This window comes from Delphinus delphis, chromosome 6, assembly GCF_949987515.2.
Source record: "Delphinus delphis chromosome 6, mDelDel1.2, whole genome shotgun sequence".
Classification (NCBI taxonomy): domain Eukaryota; kingdom Metazoa; phylum Chordata; class Mammalia; order Artiodactyla; family Delphinidae; genus Delphinus; species Delphinus delphis.
The window spans coordinates 94,053,101-94,072,540 of NC_082688.1; the positions used below are offsets into that span (position 1 = coordinate 94,053,101).

At 40.8% G+C, this 19,440-nt stretch overlaps 1 protein-coding gene across 1 annotated transcript; it reads left to right on the forward strand.

The window, feature by feature from the left end:
• Positions 1-15,868: 15,868 nt before the first annotated feature.
• LOC138414119 (nucleoporin-62 C-terminal-like protein) lies at positions 15,869-16,768 on the forward strand. The gene is given in 2 exon segments (XM_069540810.1): positions 15,869-16,497; positions 16,678-16,768. Coding segments are annotated over 2 exon segments (720 nt in total).
• Positions 16,769-19,440: the final 2,672 nt, after the last annotated feature.

Genomic DNA, 19,440 nt, shown 5'->3' on the forward strand with positions numbered 1-19,440 from the left:
TCAATAGATGCAGAGAAAGCTTTCGACAAAATTCAACACCCATTTATGATAAAAACCCTGCAGAAAGCAGTCATAGAGGGAACTTACCTCAACATAATAAAGGCCATATATGACAAACCCACAGCCAACATCATACTCAATGATGAAAAACTGAAACCAATTCCACTAAGTTCAGGAACAAAACAAGGATGCCCACTCTCACTACCATTATTCATCATAGTTTTGGAAGTTTTAGCCACAGCAATCAGAGAAGAAAAAGAAATAAAAGGAATACAAATTGGAAAAGAAGAAGTAAAGCTGTCACTGTTTGCAGATGACATGATACTATACATAGAGAATCCTAAAGATGCTACCAGAAAACTACTAGACTTAATCAATGAATTTGGTAAAGTAGCAGAATACAAAATTAATGTCCAGAAATCTCTGGCATTCCTATACAGTAATGATGAAAAATCTGAAAGTGAAATTCGGAAAACACTCCCATTTACCATTGCAACAAAAATAATAAAATACCTAGGAATAAACCTACCTAAGGAGACAAAAGACCTGTATGCAGAAAATTATGACACTGATGAAAGAAATTAAAGATGATACAAACAGATGGAGAGATACACCATGTTCTTGGATTGGAAGAGTGAACATTGTTAAAATGAGTCTACTACCCAAAGCAATCTACAGATTCAATACAATCCCTATCAAACTACCACTGGCATTTTTCAGAAAACTAGAACAAAAATTTTCACTATTTGTATGGAAACACAAAAGACCTCAAATAGCCAAATTAATCTTGAGAATAGCCAAATTAATCTTCAGAATGAAAAATGGATCTGGGGGAATCTGGCTCCCTGACTTCAGACTATACTACAAATCTACAGTAATCAAGACAGTATGGTAGTGGCACAAAAACAGAAATATAGATCAATGGAACAGGATAGAAAGCCCAGAGATAAACCCACACACATGCCTGGTCACCTTATCTTTGATAAAGGAGGCAAGAATATATAATGGAGAAAAGACAGCCTCTTCAATAAGTGGTGCTGGGAAAACTGGACAGGTACATGTAGAAGTATGAAATTAGAACACTCCCTAACACCATACACAAAAATAAGCTCAAAAAGGATTAAAGACCTAAATGTAAGGCCAGACACTATAAAACTCTTAGAGGAAAACATAGGTAGGACACTCTATGACATAAATCACAGCAAGATCCTTTTTGACCCACCTCCTAGAGAAACGGAAATAAAAACAAATGGGAACTAATGAAACTTCAAAGCATTTGCACAGCAAAGGAAACCATAAACAAGACCAAAAGACAACCCTCAGAATGGGAGAAAATATTTGAAAATGAAGCAACTGACAAAGGATTAATCTCTAAAATTTCCAAGCAGCTCATGCACCTCAATAACAAAAAAACAAACAACCCAATCCGAAAATGGGCAGAAGACCTACATAGACATTTCTCCAGAGAAGATATACAGATTGCCAACAAACACATGAAAGGATGCTCAATATCACTAATCATTAGAGAAATGCAAATCAAAACTACAATGAGGTATCACCTCACACTGGTCAGAATGGCCATCATCAAAATATCTAGAAACAATAAATGCTGGAGAGGGTGTGGTGAAAAGGGAACACTTTTGCACTGTTGGTGGAATGTAAATTGATACAGCCACTATGGAGAAAAGTATGGAGGTTCCTAAAAAAAACAAAAATAGAATTACCATATGACTCAGCAACCCCACTACTGGGCATATACCTTGAGAAAACCATAATTCAAAAAGAGTCATGTACCAAAATGTTCATTGCAGCTCTATTTACAATAGCCAGGACCTGGAAGCAACCTAAGTGTCCATCAACAGATGAATGGATAAAGAAGATGTGGCACATATATACAATGGAATATTACTCAGCCATAAAAGTAAATGAAATTGAGTTATTTGTAGTGAGGTGGATGGACCTAGAGTCTGTCATACAGAGTGAAGTAAGTCAGAAAGAGAAAAACTAATACCGTATGCTAACACATATATATGGAATCTAAGACAAAAAAAAAAAAAAAAAAAGGTCATGAAGAACCTAGGCGTAAGACGGGAATAAAGACACAGCCATACTAGAGAATGGACTTGAGGATATTGGGAGGGGGAAGGGTAAGCTGTGACAAAGTGAGAGAGTGGCATGGACACATATACACTACCAAACGTAAAATAGATAGCTAGTGGGAAGCAGCCGCATAGCACAGGGATATCAGCTCGGTGGTTTGTAACCACCTGGTGGGGTGGGATAGGGAGGGTGGGAGGGAGGGAGACGCAAGAGGGAAGAGATATGGGAACGTATGTATATGTATAACTGATTCAGTTTATTATAAAGCAGAAACTAACACACCATTTTAAAGCAATTATACTTCAATATAGATGTTAAAAAAAATTACTCAGTTTACTATAAAAGACAAAAAGCATAAACAAGAAACCAAGAGAGATAAATATGGGGGAATCTATAACTTAAAATAGATTTAAGGGACACCAATCACAATGTATTCACCCAATGTTGATCCTGATTCAAACAAACATTTGAAATATGTCATGATATTTCTTAGACGGTTAGAAATTTGAACACTCAAAGGCATCATTTAGTAGTGATGGTTAGAATGACTATGATGATGAGGTTTAAAGGACTAAAAATCATAGGTGACATATAGTTATCGTAGAGGGAAAAAAGCAGTGACTTTTGACATACATTGATTGGTTATCATGTGCCAGGCATTATACTAAGCAATGCACATGTATTACTACCTCCAATATATCTTAGTTGCTGTAGGCATCAGCATTATGAAAGCTTTCATTAGTCAATTAAATCCCAGAGCTCTTTTTTGTGGGCCATTATAATCTTTCCTGAGGCTGGGACCCCATTCTTAGTGCCCTGACTCCCTAAGCCCACCATAGCATCAGCATCTGTGAGATCTCACCGTCTCTCCCAAGAGATGCAGAAAAAAAATGCAAGTGCTGTTGATACTGAATAATTCCCAGGCCCCTCTCTGCTTCTCAGCTGATCTCTTTCCCCCTCACCCATTCAGAATGTCTTGCATGTGTAATCTCCTCTCCGGCTGAGGCTTATGCTCAAGGTAGGCTGCCAAAGGCTGCCTCTCTTCCAGGCCAAAATTCTCAAGGCAAGAAATTTCAAAGCTTTGGTACCTGCTGGAAATATGGAGCAGATACTGGAGGAAAATTAAATAGATATTTAAAGACAAATTGTTTCTCAGCACTTGTTCAGAGATATATGTGTTACTCAGAACTTGTTCAGAGATGTATGTGGCTAACAAATTAGTTTTTCTTGGATGGGAAACATCCATTTCCCCTTGGTCCAGCTCCTGCATTGGACCACAGAATGCTCACTCCATTGTAAATACGGTAGCTTCCACTCTAAGTCCTCAGGGGATCCCAGGGGTTTCATCTTGTTCTAGAGTCCCTGCCGGTAGAGTACATGTGCAGGGAGGGCTGATGTAAGGCCAGGGCTGCCCTAGACAAAGAGGAGGGCTGAAAGGTGGGTATCCAGATTACCACAATGATGAGAGTGCTTGCTCAGTTCTGTTAAGTTAGTTTGGTTAACTAAGTATGAAATTTAGGTCCAAAGCACAATGCATTTGTTAATCTATAGGTTATCATAGACTTCAGTGGCCTGCTTTTCAAGGAAGCCACAAAGCCCCTGTCCCATCCAGAGCCTCTGTATATTCACGTTTTGTTATGATGGGACTTGCAAGGCCCCAAGCATCGCTGCTTAGATGGAGAATGCACAACTCAGTGCCGTTCTTCCTTGATTCAGGAAATCCTGAAGAGGAGCTTCCCAGATATAATTTCAATGAAATCTAGCAGGATGATGCCTCATCTGCTTTGGAAATGCAAAGAGAAAATCTTCACTGCCATCAATTTCTCCTGATCAGACACTAAGGTAATTAAAAACCTAAAGATTCTACAGAGATAATCAACCACTGAGGTTCTTCTGAGTCTCTATGTTGAGCTTCTAAGTTGCTGGTTGGAATGTAAACTTGTTGACTGTCACCGCCTGCAGTTCCCGGGCCCCCACTGAAGTCCTGTGATGTATAAAGAAGGCAGGGAGGGCTTCCCGGGTGGCGCGGTGGTTGAGAGTCCACCTGCCGATGCAGGGGACACGGGTTCATGCCCCGGTCCAGGAAGATCCCACATGCCGCGGAGCGGCTGGGCCCGTGAGCCATGGCCGCTGAGCCTGCGTGTCCGGAGGCTGTGCTCCACAGAGGGAGAGGCCACAACAGTGAGAGGCCCGCGTACTGCAAGAAAAAAAAAAGAAGGCAGGGAATATAAAATCACAAATGCAAACCTGCCTTTGAAGAGCTCTTGGACAGATGTTACACTCAGAAGTGTTAAATCAGAATTTATTTTCTAGATTGTTAGTTTCCTCCTCAATATAAGTTATGTGCATTTGAAAGCAATACTGCAAAATGCTGCAAATCAGCTCTCCTTAGAGTCTCTAAAATTCCATTTCATACTCAGGAGCTGTAGAGTAGAACTTCTGTGGGTCCAGTCATGTTTAAAAATAGTAAATTAATAAAGTCCCCAAAATTACCAGGATATGCCACCAGTTAATACAGTAGATTCATATGTGAATTGATTGTGAATTCAATGAAAATTACACAGTAACTAAACCCAAGGGCAGCAGAGAGCACCCCAGCAGGATTGCTCTGCCCTCTTTCCACCCAGAGTATGTCTGCCCCAGGAAAATCAGGGGAAGTGAAAGATGAACCTACTACTTACACCTCTCACTCCCCATGAATCTTATGTGAAATGAGCACACTTCCAGGTTAAACATGAATCTTAAATTTTATAGGAGATCAGAACATGCCATTCTGAAATGTACCACTTTAGCATAAGGACTATTTTGAGCTGGAGACAATTGAGAAACAGCAGACACCAAAAAATGTCTCTGCCCTCCTCACCATTTGTGTAAAAGCAGGCTTAGAGTTTTATTTCATCAGAGAATCTTATCAGCTCAGAGAGAGGAGGAAAGGATTCTAGGTGACAAAAGTTACTAAGATGAATCTTATCTTCCATTAATTCCCCTCATATATTTACCTTTTTATATCTGCCACCCCTAAAATCCTGATACCCTTTTCCTGTATCTTGTCATTTCTATACAAATTTGTCATTCTTTGTTAAGAGGCTATGTTAGCCCAAGTTCTAACAAAACTTTGAGTTACTCATCACTGAGGGCTCACATATAAGTGTGATGCATTCATAAATTCTGTTTGTTTTTCTGTGCATCATCTGTCATTTGTCAGATTAATTTGCAAGGCCCCAGCTGAGAAGGATAAGGGAAAGGGTTTTATCCTTCCCTTACAATTTTAAAATGTATGACTGGGTGGTTTCAAGATGGCAGAGGAGTAAGATGTAAAGATCACCTTCCTCCCCACAAATCCAATAAAAATACATCTAGTGGAACAACTCCTACAGAACACCTACTGACCGCTGGCAGAAGACCTCAGATCTCCCAAAAGGCAAGAAACTCCCCATGTACCCGAGTAGGGCAAAAGAAAAAACAGAGACAAAAGAATAGGGATGGGACCTGCACCTCTGACAGGGAGTTGTGAAGGATGAAAAGTTTCCACACACTAGGAACCCCTTCACTGGCAGAGACTGGAGGTGGCAGGAGGGAAGCTTCAGAGCCACAGAGGAGAGCACAGCAACAGTGGTGCAGAAGGCAAAGCGGAGATATTCCCACACAGAGGATTGGTGCCGACCAGCACTCAAAAGTCTGAGAGGCTTGTCTGCTCACCTGCCTGGATGGCTGGGAGCTGGGAGCTGAGGCTCAGGCTTCGGAGGTCAGATCTCAGGGAAAGGACTCGGGTTGCACTTCCTGAAGGGGGCTAGTGTGCAATAGCTAGCCAGAAGAGAGTCTGGGAAAAAGTCTGGACCTGCCGAAGAGGTAAGAGACCATTGTTTGGGAGTGTACAAGGGGAGGGGATTCAGAGCACCACCTAAACGAGCTCCAGAGACAGGCACGAGCTGCAGGTATCAGCGCAGACACCAGAGACGGGCATGAAACGCTAAGCCTGCTGCTGCAGCCACCAAGAAGCCTGTGTGCAAGCACAGGTCACTATGCACACCTCCCCTCTCAGGAGTCTGTGCAGCCCACCACTGCCAGGGTTCCGTTATCCAGGGACAAGTTTCCTGGGAGAACACACGGTGCACCTCAGGCTGTTGCAACATCACACCAGCCTCTGCCACTGCAGGCTCACCCCGCATTCTGTATCCCTCCATCCCCCCTGGGCTAAGTGAGCCAGAGCCCCGTAATCAGCTGCTCCTTTAACCCCCTCCCGTCTGGGCAAAGAACAGATGCCAGAGGGTGACCTACATTCAGAGACAGGGCCAAATCCAAAGCTGAACCTCAGGAGCTGTGCAAACAGGGAAGAGAAAGGAAATTTCTCCAAGCAGCCACAGGAGCAAAGGATTAAATCTCCACAGCCAACTTGATGTACCCTGCCTCTGTGTAATACATGAACAAACAACGAATCATCCTAAAATCGAGGCGGTGGACTTTGGGAGCAACTGTAGACTTCGGGTTGGCTCTCTGCATATAATTTATTTCTAGTTTTATGTTTACCTTAGTATAATAGTTAGAGCTTATCATAATTGGTAGATTTGTTTATTGATTTGGTTGCTCTATTCCTTTCTTCTTTTACATATGTATATTTTGCTCCCTTTTTCTATTTTTGTGAGTGTGTATGTTCTTTGTGTGATTTTGTCTCTATAGGTTAGCTTTTACAATTTGCCCTAGGGTACTTTCTGTCTGTTTCTTTTTTTAGTATAGTTTTTAACACTTGTTATCATTGCTGGATTTGTTTATTGGTTTGGTTGCTCTCTTCTTTCTTTTTTTTAAATTACTTTTTGAGTTTTTAATATTTTTAAATTTTTTATTTTAATAACTTTAATTTTTTATTACTTTTTTTTCCTCTCCCTTTTCTTCTGAGCCACATGGCTGACAGGGTCTTGGTGCTCCTGCTGGGTGTCAGAACTGAGCCTCTGAGGTGGGAGAACTGAGTTCAGGACAATGGTCCATGAGAGACCTTCCAGTCCAATGTAATATCAATTGGCCAGAGATTTCCAAGAGATCTCCGTCTCAGTGCTAAAACCCAGCTCTCCTCAGCTACCAGCAAGTTCCAGGGCTTGACACCACATGCCAAACAACTAGCAAGACAGGAACACAACCCCACCAATTAGCAGAGAGGCTGCCTAAAACCATAAAAATTTCACAGACACCCCAAAACACACCACTGGACACGGTCCAGCCCACCAGGAAGACAAGATCCAGCCTCAACCACCAGAACACAGACACCAGTCTCCTCCACCAGGAAGCCTACACAATCCACTGAACCAACCATAGCCACTGGGGACAGACACCAAAAACAACATGAACTACAAACATACAGCCTGCAAAAAGGAGACCCCAAACACAGTAAGTTAAGCAAAATGAGAAGACAGAGATATACACAGCAGATGAAAGAGCAAGGTAAAAACCCACCAGACAAAACAAATGAAGAGGAAACAGGCAGTCTACATGAAAAAGAATTCAGAGTAATGATAGTAAAGATGATCCAAAATCTTGGAAATAGAATGGAGAAAATACAAGAAACATTTAACAAGGACCTAGAAGAACTAAACAGCAAACAAAAAATGATGAACAACACAGTAAATGAAATTAAAAATTCTCTAGAAGGAATCAACAGCAGAATAACTGACACAGAAGAAAGGAAAAGTGACCTGGAAGATAAAATAGTGGAAATAGCTACCACAGAGCAGAAAAAAGAAAAAAGAATGAAAAGAATTGAGGACACTATCAGGGACCTCTGGGAAAACATTAAACATGCCAACATTCAAATTATAGGGATCCCAGAAGAAGAAAAGGAAAAGAAAGGAATGGAGAAAATATTTGAAGAGATTATAGTTGAAAACTTCCCGAATATTCCTGGGAAAGGAAATAATCAATCCCAGCTCCCAGCAAATTCAGAGAGTCTCATACAGGATAAATCCAAAGAGAAACACATGAAGACACATATTAATGAAATGATCAAAAATTAAATAAAAAATAAAAATTAAAATCAGCAAGGGAAAAGCAACAAATAACATACAAAGGAATCCCCATAAGGTTAACAGCTGATCTTTCAACAGAACCTCTGCAAGTCAGAAGAGTGTGGCAGGACATATTTAAAAGAATGAAAATGAAAAACCTACTACTAAGATTACTCTACACAGCAAGGATCTCATTAAGATTTGACAGAGAAATAAAACTCTTTACAGACAATCAAAAGCTAAGAGAATTCAGCATCAAGAAACCAGTTTTACAACAAATGGTAGAGGAACTCCTCTAGGCAGAAAACAGAAGAGAAGGAAAAGACCTACAATAACAAACCCTAAACAATTAAGAAAATGGTAATAGGAACAAACATATTGATAACTACCTTAAATGTAAATGAATTAAATGCTCCAACCAAAAGACATAGACTGAATGGATACAAAAATGAGACACATATATATGCTGTCTACAAGAGACCCATTTCAGACCTAAGGAAGCATGCAGACTGAAATTGAGGTGATGGAAAAAGATATTCCATGCAAATGGAAATCAAAAGAAAGCTAGTGTAGCAATTCTTATATCAGACAAAATAGACTTTAAAATAAAGACTATTACAAGAGATAAAGAAGGACACTTCATAATGACCAAGGGATCAATCCAAGAAGAAGGTATAACAATTGTAAATATTTATGCACCCAACATAGGAACACCTCAAAGCATAAAGCAAATGCTAACAGCCATAAAAGGGGAAATCAACAGTAACACAATATTAGTAGGGAATTTTAACACCCCACTGTCACCAATGGACAGATCATACAAAATGTAAATGAATAAGAAAACACAAGCTTTAAAGAATACATTAAACAAGATGGACTTAATTGATATTTCTAGGACATTCCATCCAAAAACAACAGAATACACTTTCTTATCAAATACTGATGTAATATTCTCCAGGATAGATCATGACTTGGGTCACAAATCAAGCCTTAGTAAATTTAAGAAAATTGAAATCATATCAAGTATCTTTTCCTACCACAATGCTATGAGACTAGATATCAACTACAGGAAAAAATCTGTAAAAAATACAAACACATGGAGGCTAAACAATACCCTACTAAATAAGCAAGAAATCACTGAAGAAATGAAAGAGGAAATCAAAAAATACGTAGAAAACAATGACAATGAAAACATGATGAGCCAAAACCTATGGGATGCAGCAAAAGCTGTTATGAGAGAGAAGTTTATAGCAATACAATCCTACCTCAAAAAACAAGAAACATCTCAAATAAACAACATAACCTTACAGCTAAAGCAGTTAGAGAAAGAACAAAAAACTCCCAAAGTTAGCAGAAGAAACCATAAAGAATAGATCAGAAATAAATGAAAAAGAAATGAATTAAATTATAGCAAAGATCAATAAACTAAAAGCTGATTCTTAGAGAAGATAAACAAAATTGATAAACCATTAATGAGAATCCTCAAGAAAAAAAGGGAGAAGACTCAAACCAATACAATTAGAAATGAAAAAGGAGAAGTAACAACTGACACTGCAGAAATACAAAGGATCATGAGAGATTACTGCAAGCAACTCTATGCCAATAAAATGGACAACCTGGAAGAAATAGACAAATTCTTAGAAAACATTCCGAGACTGAACCAGGAAGAAATAGAAAATATAAACAGCACAAGCACTGAAATTGAGACTGTGATTAAAATCTTCAACAAGCAGAAGCCCAGGACCAGATGGCTTCACAGTCAAATTCTATCAAACATTTAGAGAAGAGCTAACACCTATCATTCTGAAACTCTTCCAAAATACAGCAGAGGGAGGAACAATCCTAAGCTCATTCTACGAGGCCAACATCACCCTGATACCAAAACCAGACAAAGATGTCACAAGGAAAGAGAACTACAGGCCAATATCACTGATGAACATAGATGCAAAGATCCTCAACAAATTACTAGCAAACAGAATCCAAGAGCACATTTAAAGGATCATACACCATGATCAAGTGGGGTTTATCCAGGAATGCAAGGATTCTTCAATATATGCAAATCAATCAATGTGATACACCATATTAACAAATTAAAGAGAAAAACCATATGATCATCTCAATAGATGCAGAGAAAGCTTTTGAAAAAATTCAACACCCATTTATGATAAAAACCCTGCAGAAAGGAGGCATAGAGGAAACGTTCCTCAACATAATAAAAGCCATATATGACAAACCCACAGCCAACATCGCCCTCAATGGTGAAAAGCTGACACCATTTCCACTAAGATCAGGAACAAGACAAGGATGCCCACTCTCACCACCATTATTCATCATAGTTTTGGAAGTTTTAGCCACAGCAATCAGAGAAGAAAAAGAAATAAAAGGAATACAAATTGGAAAAGAAGAAGTAAAGCTGTCACTGTTTGCAAATGACATGATACTATACATAGAGAATCCTAAAGATGCTACCAGAAAACTACTAGAGCTCATCATGAATCTGGTAAAGTAGCAGGATACAAAATTAATGCCCAGAAATCTCTGGCACTCCTATAGAGTAATGATGAAAAATCTGAAAGTGAAATTAGGGAAATACTCCCATTTACCATTGCAACAAAAAGAATAAAATAACTAGGAATAAACCTACCTAAGGAGACAACAGACCTGTATGCAGAAAATTATAAGACACTGATGAAAGAAATTAAAGATGATACAAACAGATGGAGAGATATACCATGTTCTTGGATTGGAAGAATCAACATTGTGAAAATGACTCTACTACCCAAAGCAATCTACAGATTCAATGCAATCCCTATCAAACTGTCAATGGAATTTTTCACAGAACTAGAACAAAAAAATTCACAATTTTTATGGAAACACAAAAGACCCCAAACAGCCAAAGCAATCTTGAGAAAGAAAAACGGAGCTGGAGGAATCAGGCTCTTGGAGTTGAGACTATACTACAAAGCTACAGTAACCAAGATAGTATGGTACTGGTACAAAAACAGAAATATAGATCAATGGAACAAGATAGAAAGCCCACAGATGGTCAACTTATTTCTGATAGGGGAGTCAAGAATATACAATGGAGCAAAGACTGCCTCTTCAATAAGTGGTGCTGAGAATACTGGACAGCTAAAAGAATGAAATTAGAACACTCCCTAACACCACACACAAAAATAAACTCAAAATGGATTAAAGACTTTAATGTATGGCCAGACACTATCAACTCTTAGAGGAAAACATAGGCAGAACACTCTATGACATAAATCACAGCAAGATCCTTTTTGACCCACTTCCTAGAGAAATGGAAAAAGAAACAAAAAGAAACCAGTGGTAACTAATGAACCTTAAAAGCTTTTGCACAGCAAAGGAAACCATAAACAATGCAAAAAGACAACCCTCAGAATGGAGAAAATATTTGCAAATGAAACAACTGATAAATGATTAATCTTCAAAATATACAAGCAGCCCATGTAGCTCAATATCAAAAAACAAACAACCCAATCCGAAAATGGGCAGAAAACCTAAATAGACATTTCTCCAAAGAAGATATACCGATAGCCAACAAACACGTGAAAGAATGCTGAACATCACTAGTTATTAGAGAAATGCATATCAAAACTACAATGAGATATCACTTCATACTGGTCAGAATGGCCATCATGAAAAAATCTACAAACAATAAACACTGGAGAGAGTGTGGAGAAAAGGGAACCCTCCTGCACTGTTTGTGGGAATGTAAATTGATACAGACACTATGGAGAACAGCATGCAGGTTCCTTTAAAAAACTAAAAATAGAACTACCATAGGACCCAGCAATCCCACTTCTGGGCATATACCCTGAGGAATCCATAATACAAAAAGAGTCATGTACCACAATATTCATTGCAGCTCTATTTACAATAGCCAGGACATGGAAAATCCTAAGTGTCCATCAACAGATGAAAGGATAAAGAAGATTTGGCACATATATACAATGGGATATTACTCAGCCCTAAAAAGAAACGGAATTGAGTTATTTGTAGTGAGTTCAATGGACTTAGAGAGTGTCATACATAGTGAAGTAAGCCAGAAAGAGAAAAACAAATACCATATGCTAACACATATATGTGGAATTAAAAAAAAAAATCCTTCTGCAGAACCTAGGGGCAGGACAGGAATAAAGACGCAGATGTAGAGAATGGACTTGTGGACATGGGGAGTGGGAAGTGTAAGCTGGGATGAAGTGAGAGAGTGGCATGGACATATATGCACTACCAAATATAAAATAGATAGCTAGTGGGAAGCAGCCACATAGCACAGGGAGATCAGCTCTATGCTTTGTGTCCACCTAGAGGGGTGGGGTAAGGAGGGCAGGCAAGAGATCCAAGAGGGAAGGGATATGGGAATATATATATACGTATAGCTGATTCAGTTTTGTTATACAGCAGAAACTAACACATCATTGTAAAGCAATTATATTCCAAAAAAGATGTTAAAAAATTAAATAAAATAAAATGTATTTTCTTTCAACTGATATTCAAAGGAGGAAACTGATCTGTCCATCCATATGAAGGAAGAAATCATCATTGCAGACCTGGTAGAGAGAGCCTATCCTTCAAGCTTAACTTCCAAGTTGCCTTTTTCCCAAGAAGTGAATCACCTTGTGTAGTATTGCTTATACATGATTTTTCATTATGCTGACTCTAAAGCAGAGGTAGTGTGTGTGTGTGTGCACGCGTGTGTGGTATATTTGTCATGCAAGCATGTGTGTACATGTGTGGGTGTGTGTATGTGTGTGTAAATTCTAGAACTAAATTTCATTAGCTACTAAGTCTAATAAAAATTTCTACCTAGAGTGGGATCACATACTACATGGTAGCTCTGCTTTCACATTATTAGAAATCCAGGAACCCTCAACCTTGCTTGCTCTTTCTGCCAGGAGAGACCTCTTCCTTCCATAGATGTTTGCAAATGTGTTTTCACCAGGATTCTACAAGCTCTGCTCTGGCATTCATACTGTCTGATTTGCAATATGTTAAAATTCCTCTCACTTAATTATCACTAAAAAGTGGCTTTTCTTCCAACATGTTTTATCTCACTCTTGTGCTCTAAGTCATGGTAATTAATTTGACTGAAACTCCTCATTAATCAGGCGGAAGTTGAGCTGTGCAGATTCTGGTAATCTGGATCTCCTTTCTTGCCCTAAATCATCTAAGTGCCAAAGGGTACAGTCTCTGCTGCTTCCTCAGGTCAGAAATACATTAGCTTTTATTGAGGAAATTCCCAAGTCACTTGTGAATCTTAGCAACAGCTCCATGACCCTGGCCTTGAGGGCATAATTATCTTTATGGCTTTTTGACTTAGCATCTGTCTCCCTTTGTTAAAAATGTGTTTATTGGTTGTGTGACAGGAAAGCCCACCCACCCTGCCTTGCACAGCAAAGACTGATTAAAAGAAGGGGTTCTCTGGCAAAAAAAAAAAAAAAAAAAAAAAAAACTCAAGGCAGAGAGATGCGCAAGATAATGAACAAAAGATGCTAAGCAAAGGTTAATTGGGGAACAGCAGAAAGGCTGGCTGCATCTGAAATTATCTGCTTTGAGGCCAGTCCATAGTGGTCTCCTCTACTTTGAAGCCCCCAAGCTCTGTGCTGGGATTAGGAACTGTTTCAGGGAGATGACAAGATTTCATCCAGAACTGTGGAATGGGAGGGTGTCAGCTCTCTGCTCCCATACCAAAAAATGGTCTATAGAGCTGGGTAAGGATGTTTACACAGGTAAGAATAGCAATAATAGTGCATTAATGATGCCCCCAGAAGAGCAATAATAATGCTTGGATTTTCCATTAGGGAGGCATTGTGTGGTGGGAGGAGAGGAAGGGGAAGAGATGTGAGTCCCTGCCAGAGGTGCTGGGTAAAGGGACACTGGGGAACGTATATGCACAACTGGACAAGGGAGTTGGGACCATGCATGCTGTGAGTTTACTGGGACAATTTCCATATGAAATTTCATGAGGAAGTATGAGGGGAAGGGAGCCCCTGAACAGTGGCTTCTACTCCTACAGTGACCTACAGAGAAGGCTTAGAGAAAGCAGTATTGAAAGAAAAATCCATGGCTATCTGTACCCTGGCAGAGCTGATGGAAGCTCTCTGGCCGGCACTGGATTCTATGGTGTTTGCTCTCAAACCATGGTCAGAGAAGCAGCCCTGCTCCATGTCGCCAAGTACCAGAGGCTCAGTCTAGTTATGTGGGCTGCACTTGGGTGTTTGGGAAAGAGAAAGTTGGAGGGTAAGCTGAGCACAGGACGGAGGAGGAGCTCAGAGGCAGAGGAGCCAGGCAGAATCCTCTAGAGCCACAGGGAACTTGGGCTGAAAATCAGGGATGAAGCATCCATTTACTGTGTGATGGTTCTTGTTTTTAGAATATGGCTTGGTGAGGACAGAGGTTTTCCAGGAAGCATTCGCTATATTCATGGCCACTTGGCAGCTATAGGCCAAGTTATCAAGGGACATCACTCACCATCCTGGAGTACGGCCCAAGCATATTTTGATGGGGGTGAGGCTGGTTTCTACCAATGTCTCTTGACCATCCCCATGCTGCAAGCTCACTCCTTCAGGGACAATAGGATTTCTCCCACCTCTGTGGTTAATTTGAGTGAAGAGAAGAAAACTGTTGATACTAACACCAAAGATGCGTGACATGCCCCGGGGTGATGTCTGTGCTGTGGTTGGCAGTACAGAAATAACCCCAGAAGTTCAGCCAAAGAGCAGGGCAATATTCCCAAGGCTACTGACACCGAAGTTCCCCAAGTCACCCCCTCCAGCTGACAGTCTGGGTGTTCCTGGCTAACTCACATCCCTCCTTAATGGTATAATTGCTCCTGGATGGAAATTCAGGAGTGCTGAAACACACCAGGGAATGCATAGGGGGCTACAGACCAGAGATCCCAGCCCCCAACTGCACTAGGCTTGTCCCCAGTGCAGATCCCATCCCCATCTTCATAGGTCATGAGCAGTTCCGAGCTTTCTCAATACAGATGGCTTTGGCCCCAGGGACACTAGCCAACTAAGATTCAGGAAGAGCCTTGCCAGGGGATGTTGGACAGTGAGACCTCAAGTCACTACTGATTTGAAAACTTACAGGGGTGCACCCTATGGCTTGAGTAGAGTGTTACCATATCAAAGTGGGTTGTGTGATCCTGTAACCTCTGAGAAGCCGAAGCTCCCATTCTGGTGCATGTACTGGCTGGAGCAAGTGCCTCTGGCTGTCCTTGTCTTGGGGTCTCCATGGCCTGAGGTACCATTGGGCCACCTTCCTCCTGATATAGGCACTTGTGTGAGTACAACCTGAAGAGGGAAGCCTGCTTCAAAGTGAGCTGTTTGTGCCCCTTCAGCCCAAGACCTTCTGGAGGGATAAGTCAGTAGAAGCTTCAAGGTCTGTGAGCTTCTGAGAAATGTAAGGAGAGACTGAGAAAACTATAAACTATGATTCATGTGTTCTCCTTCACGTGTGGAAGCATACTTGGATAGTGATACAACCACCAATGCTGTAAGAAGCCTCCTAAAACTTTGCAGTCTGAGATGGATAGTCACATCAAAAACCTCTGAACCCTCAGTTATCATTGCTCCAGTGGGGATGTACTCACTGTGTGCGCTGGCTCTTTCCAGCCCAAGAAGGCCATGGCCAGCCTCTCTGGCCGTGCCGAAGCCTTGTCTGCCTTCCTATTTACTTTGGGGCACCACCATCAAGGGTTGGCTCCAGCATCTACTGTTGCTGCCACTACTAGTTCAAACACCATGCAGTTTACCTCATTTTCAAATGCTTCTACCTCCACTGCTCCTACTGGGGTCTCATTTGGTGCCCCAACAAATTTGGCTGGAACACTTGGTGGTACAACTTTGGGACTGGGATTAAAATTCCCTGGAGCAGGTGGAGCAGCTCCTGTTGCATCTACTACAATGTCAACCACCACCACCACAGCCACCAGGGGCTTTACCTTGAATCTAAAACAACTGACATCAACTGAGATTAATAGCACTGTTCAGGTTGGCATTACTTCTATACCTTTTACTTTCACTGTTAATACAATCATAACTACTGTGATGACCTATGGTCAGCTGGATGGTCTGGCAAACAAATGGAGCCTTGAGTTAGAGGATCAAGAGAAACATTTTCTTCACCAGGCCACCCAGGTCAATGCTTGGGACCATACATTGATTGAGAATGGTGAGAATATCACTGCTTTACATGGAGAAGTAGAAAAAGTGAAACTGGATAAGAAAAGGCTGGAAAAAGAATTGGATTTTATCCTGTCACAGCAGTAAGAACTAGAAGATCTCTTGATCCTTTTAGAGGAGTCTGTAAAGGACCAGAGTGGGTCTATTTATCTGCAGCATTTAGATGAGGAACATGAGAGGACTTACTAGTTAGCAGAAAATGGAGATGCTCAGCTGAAACGAATGGCCCAAGATCTCAAGGTCATTATTGAGCACCTGAATACATTTGGAAGTCCTGCTAACACTACTGACGTGCTCCAGCAGATCTGAATTCAGCAAAATGCTGAATGCTCACATGGACAGTCTACAATGGATTAATCAGACTTCAGGTATGCTGCAAAGGAAGGTAGAAGAGGTAACACAAGTTTTCGAGCATCATCATTGCAAGGAGCAGGAGTGCAATGTCAGGGTTGCTCTTGAAAGTGTAACACTAAAATAAACTACTCAAAAGTTTTTGAGTGACTCAAAAAAAAAAAAATCTCCAAACGACATCTCAGTTGGGGGCATACAGTAGGAACCATTTAAAAGTATGATGTATGTGGATTGTCAGACTCTAAACCAAAGGCACACAGAACACCAATACCTTGTGCATTTAGTCTATCCTAGACTTTTGGGTGGGATTCACACATGGATACATGCCATAATTTTGCAGAATAAACATAGCAAATGAGAAAGTGTGTTGCTGATATATTTAAGGGCATCCGTTGGTGCCCTCCTCAGCTTCATTTCAGAGGTCTGAGGCTTGGCAGCTGGGCGCTAAACAAGGGTGGACGTCACCAACCCTGATTCATGTGGGGAAAAGTAAAGGAAGCCAGTGAGTTGGCATCTTGGCTAGTAGGGAAGTAGCTTGTCAGCTGCAGAAATGACTTGTGATTCCAGCATGGAAGGCAAATGGGTATTGTGTACATCAGGACTTCTGAACTTCACTATGCAGCAGAGCCACCCAGAGGGCTTATTAGAATGCACTTTCTGGGCCCCCAGCATCCGTAGAGTTTCCAGCTCAGCAGGTCTGAGGTAAGGCCCACAGATTTGCTTTTCTAACAAAGTCCAGGTGAGGCTGATGATGGTGGTATGGGGACCTCACTTTGAGAATCACTGTTGTCTAGTATAAGGATGTGCAAGAGCAAAAGCCACGGCTAGTTGGGGACCTATCTGATAGGCCTGATATCTCTTTCATAATATAAGTTCATTAGCTCTACAGAGGACCCAGAAGCAGAGAAGAAGGGGCGTGCGTAAGACAGAGAGAAGTACCTCAAATGAGCCCTCACTAATGCTAACGTGGATATTGCTGGGCTGTGAAAGATGGCACCTTGGTCAACAATGTTACCGAATGTGAGTTCATATGTCTGATGCACAGTGAGGCCAAACAAACCAAAACTTTGGAATAGAGAAAAAAATTTTGAGGGCCATGTGAGGAGAATGGGTGGTTCATTCCCCCCAAACCTCCAAACTCCCTGAAAAGTTTCAGCAAAGCATTTTTAAAGACAAGATTAGAGAGGGGCATGGTTGGTTGTTGCAAACTTCTTGGTGTAGGAATCCTTTGTTCTTGCAGCTGTCCACATAAGTCAGGTCAGGATGTTCCTGTAAACCTCCAACAATACACATGTTATTCTCTGTTCTGCAACTTTTTATCTCTATGTGAATAGAAAAGTATTATACCTTTAAGGTCAGAGCCTTGAGAATGGGTGATCCTGTATATTTCAGGCTGTAGGCACTATTCGTAATTTGAAGCAAAAGCAATAGAATACGAAGGTTAAAGTAAAAGAAACCTAATATGGATTCAGATTTATTCTTCCCTATTACAACAGCACAGTCCAGAACTAGAGCCTACCCCAGAGGCTGTACTAAAGGTAGCTTTGGATGCCCTCACCCTGAGCCAATTCCTGCTGCCACAGACCAGAGCACAGAGTGAACAAGGCCTTGAAGAGGAATGGGCATGACCCACCTCCACAGTCATTAAGGTCCTGCCCAGGGAAGTCCCTGATAATAATGGAATACTATAGAGACTATAGCAGTCCCTGCAAAATAGCTTTGTAAATAAAGGGTGGTGCCTGAGATGAGCCAGAGTGCTGATAAATTTGGAAAACAGAGGGATTGATTTTAAGGAAAATTGAGATATAGTTTTCTTGGTATAAAATGATAGAAGATATTTAGGGAAAAAAAAGAAACAAATCTGACCCCCTGCATCTGTTGTATCTGGCAGAAGGCATTGCTCACAAAAACCACCTGCCAAGATGATTCGGGCCAGGAATTCCTTGGAAGTAACATACACTGATATGTTGTCCTCAAAGCTACACTTGAAACCAAGATGGTGCATTCACTACAATGTATTACATTGCTTGCCGTCCCTAGAAAGAAGTCTTATAGCTCAGCACAGATATTGTAGGAAAATCTTTCTTGCGTTTTGTGCTCTTTACCCAGACCTATCCAGAAAAAGTGGGTGCATTTGGGATACTGTCAAAATGGATTGAATGCATTCTGGTGGGAACAGAGACAGAAAAGCAAGGCCTTTGATGAAGAACTCGAGGCAGAGAACAAGGCACACCTTTTTTTTCCTTTTTTTAACATCTTTACTGGAGTATAATTGCTTTACAATGGTGCATTAGTTTCCGTCTTATAACAAAGTTAATCAGCTATACATATATATATATCCCCACATATCCTCCCTCTTGCATCTCCCTCCCACCATCCCTATCCCACCCCTCTAGGTGGTCACAAAGTACTGAGCTGATCTCCCTGTGCTATGCGGCTCCTTCCCACTAGCTATCTATTTTACATTGGTTAGTATACATAAGTCCATGCCACTCTCTCACTTCATCCCAGCTTATCCTTCCCCCTCCCCGTGTTCTCAAGTCCATTCTCTATGTCTGCATCTTAATTCCTGTCCTGCCCTTAGGTTCTTCAGAACGAATTTTTTTTTAGATTCCATATATATGTGTGTGTGTGTGTGTGTGTGTGTGTGTGTGTGTATATATATATATATATATATATGCATATGGCATTTATTTTTCTCTTTCTGAATTACTTCACTCTATATGACAGTCTCTAGGTCCATCCACCTCACTACAAATAACTCAATTTTGTTTCCTTTT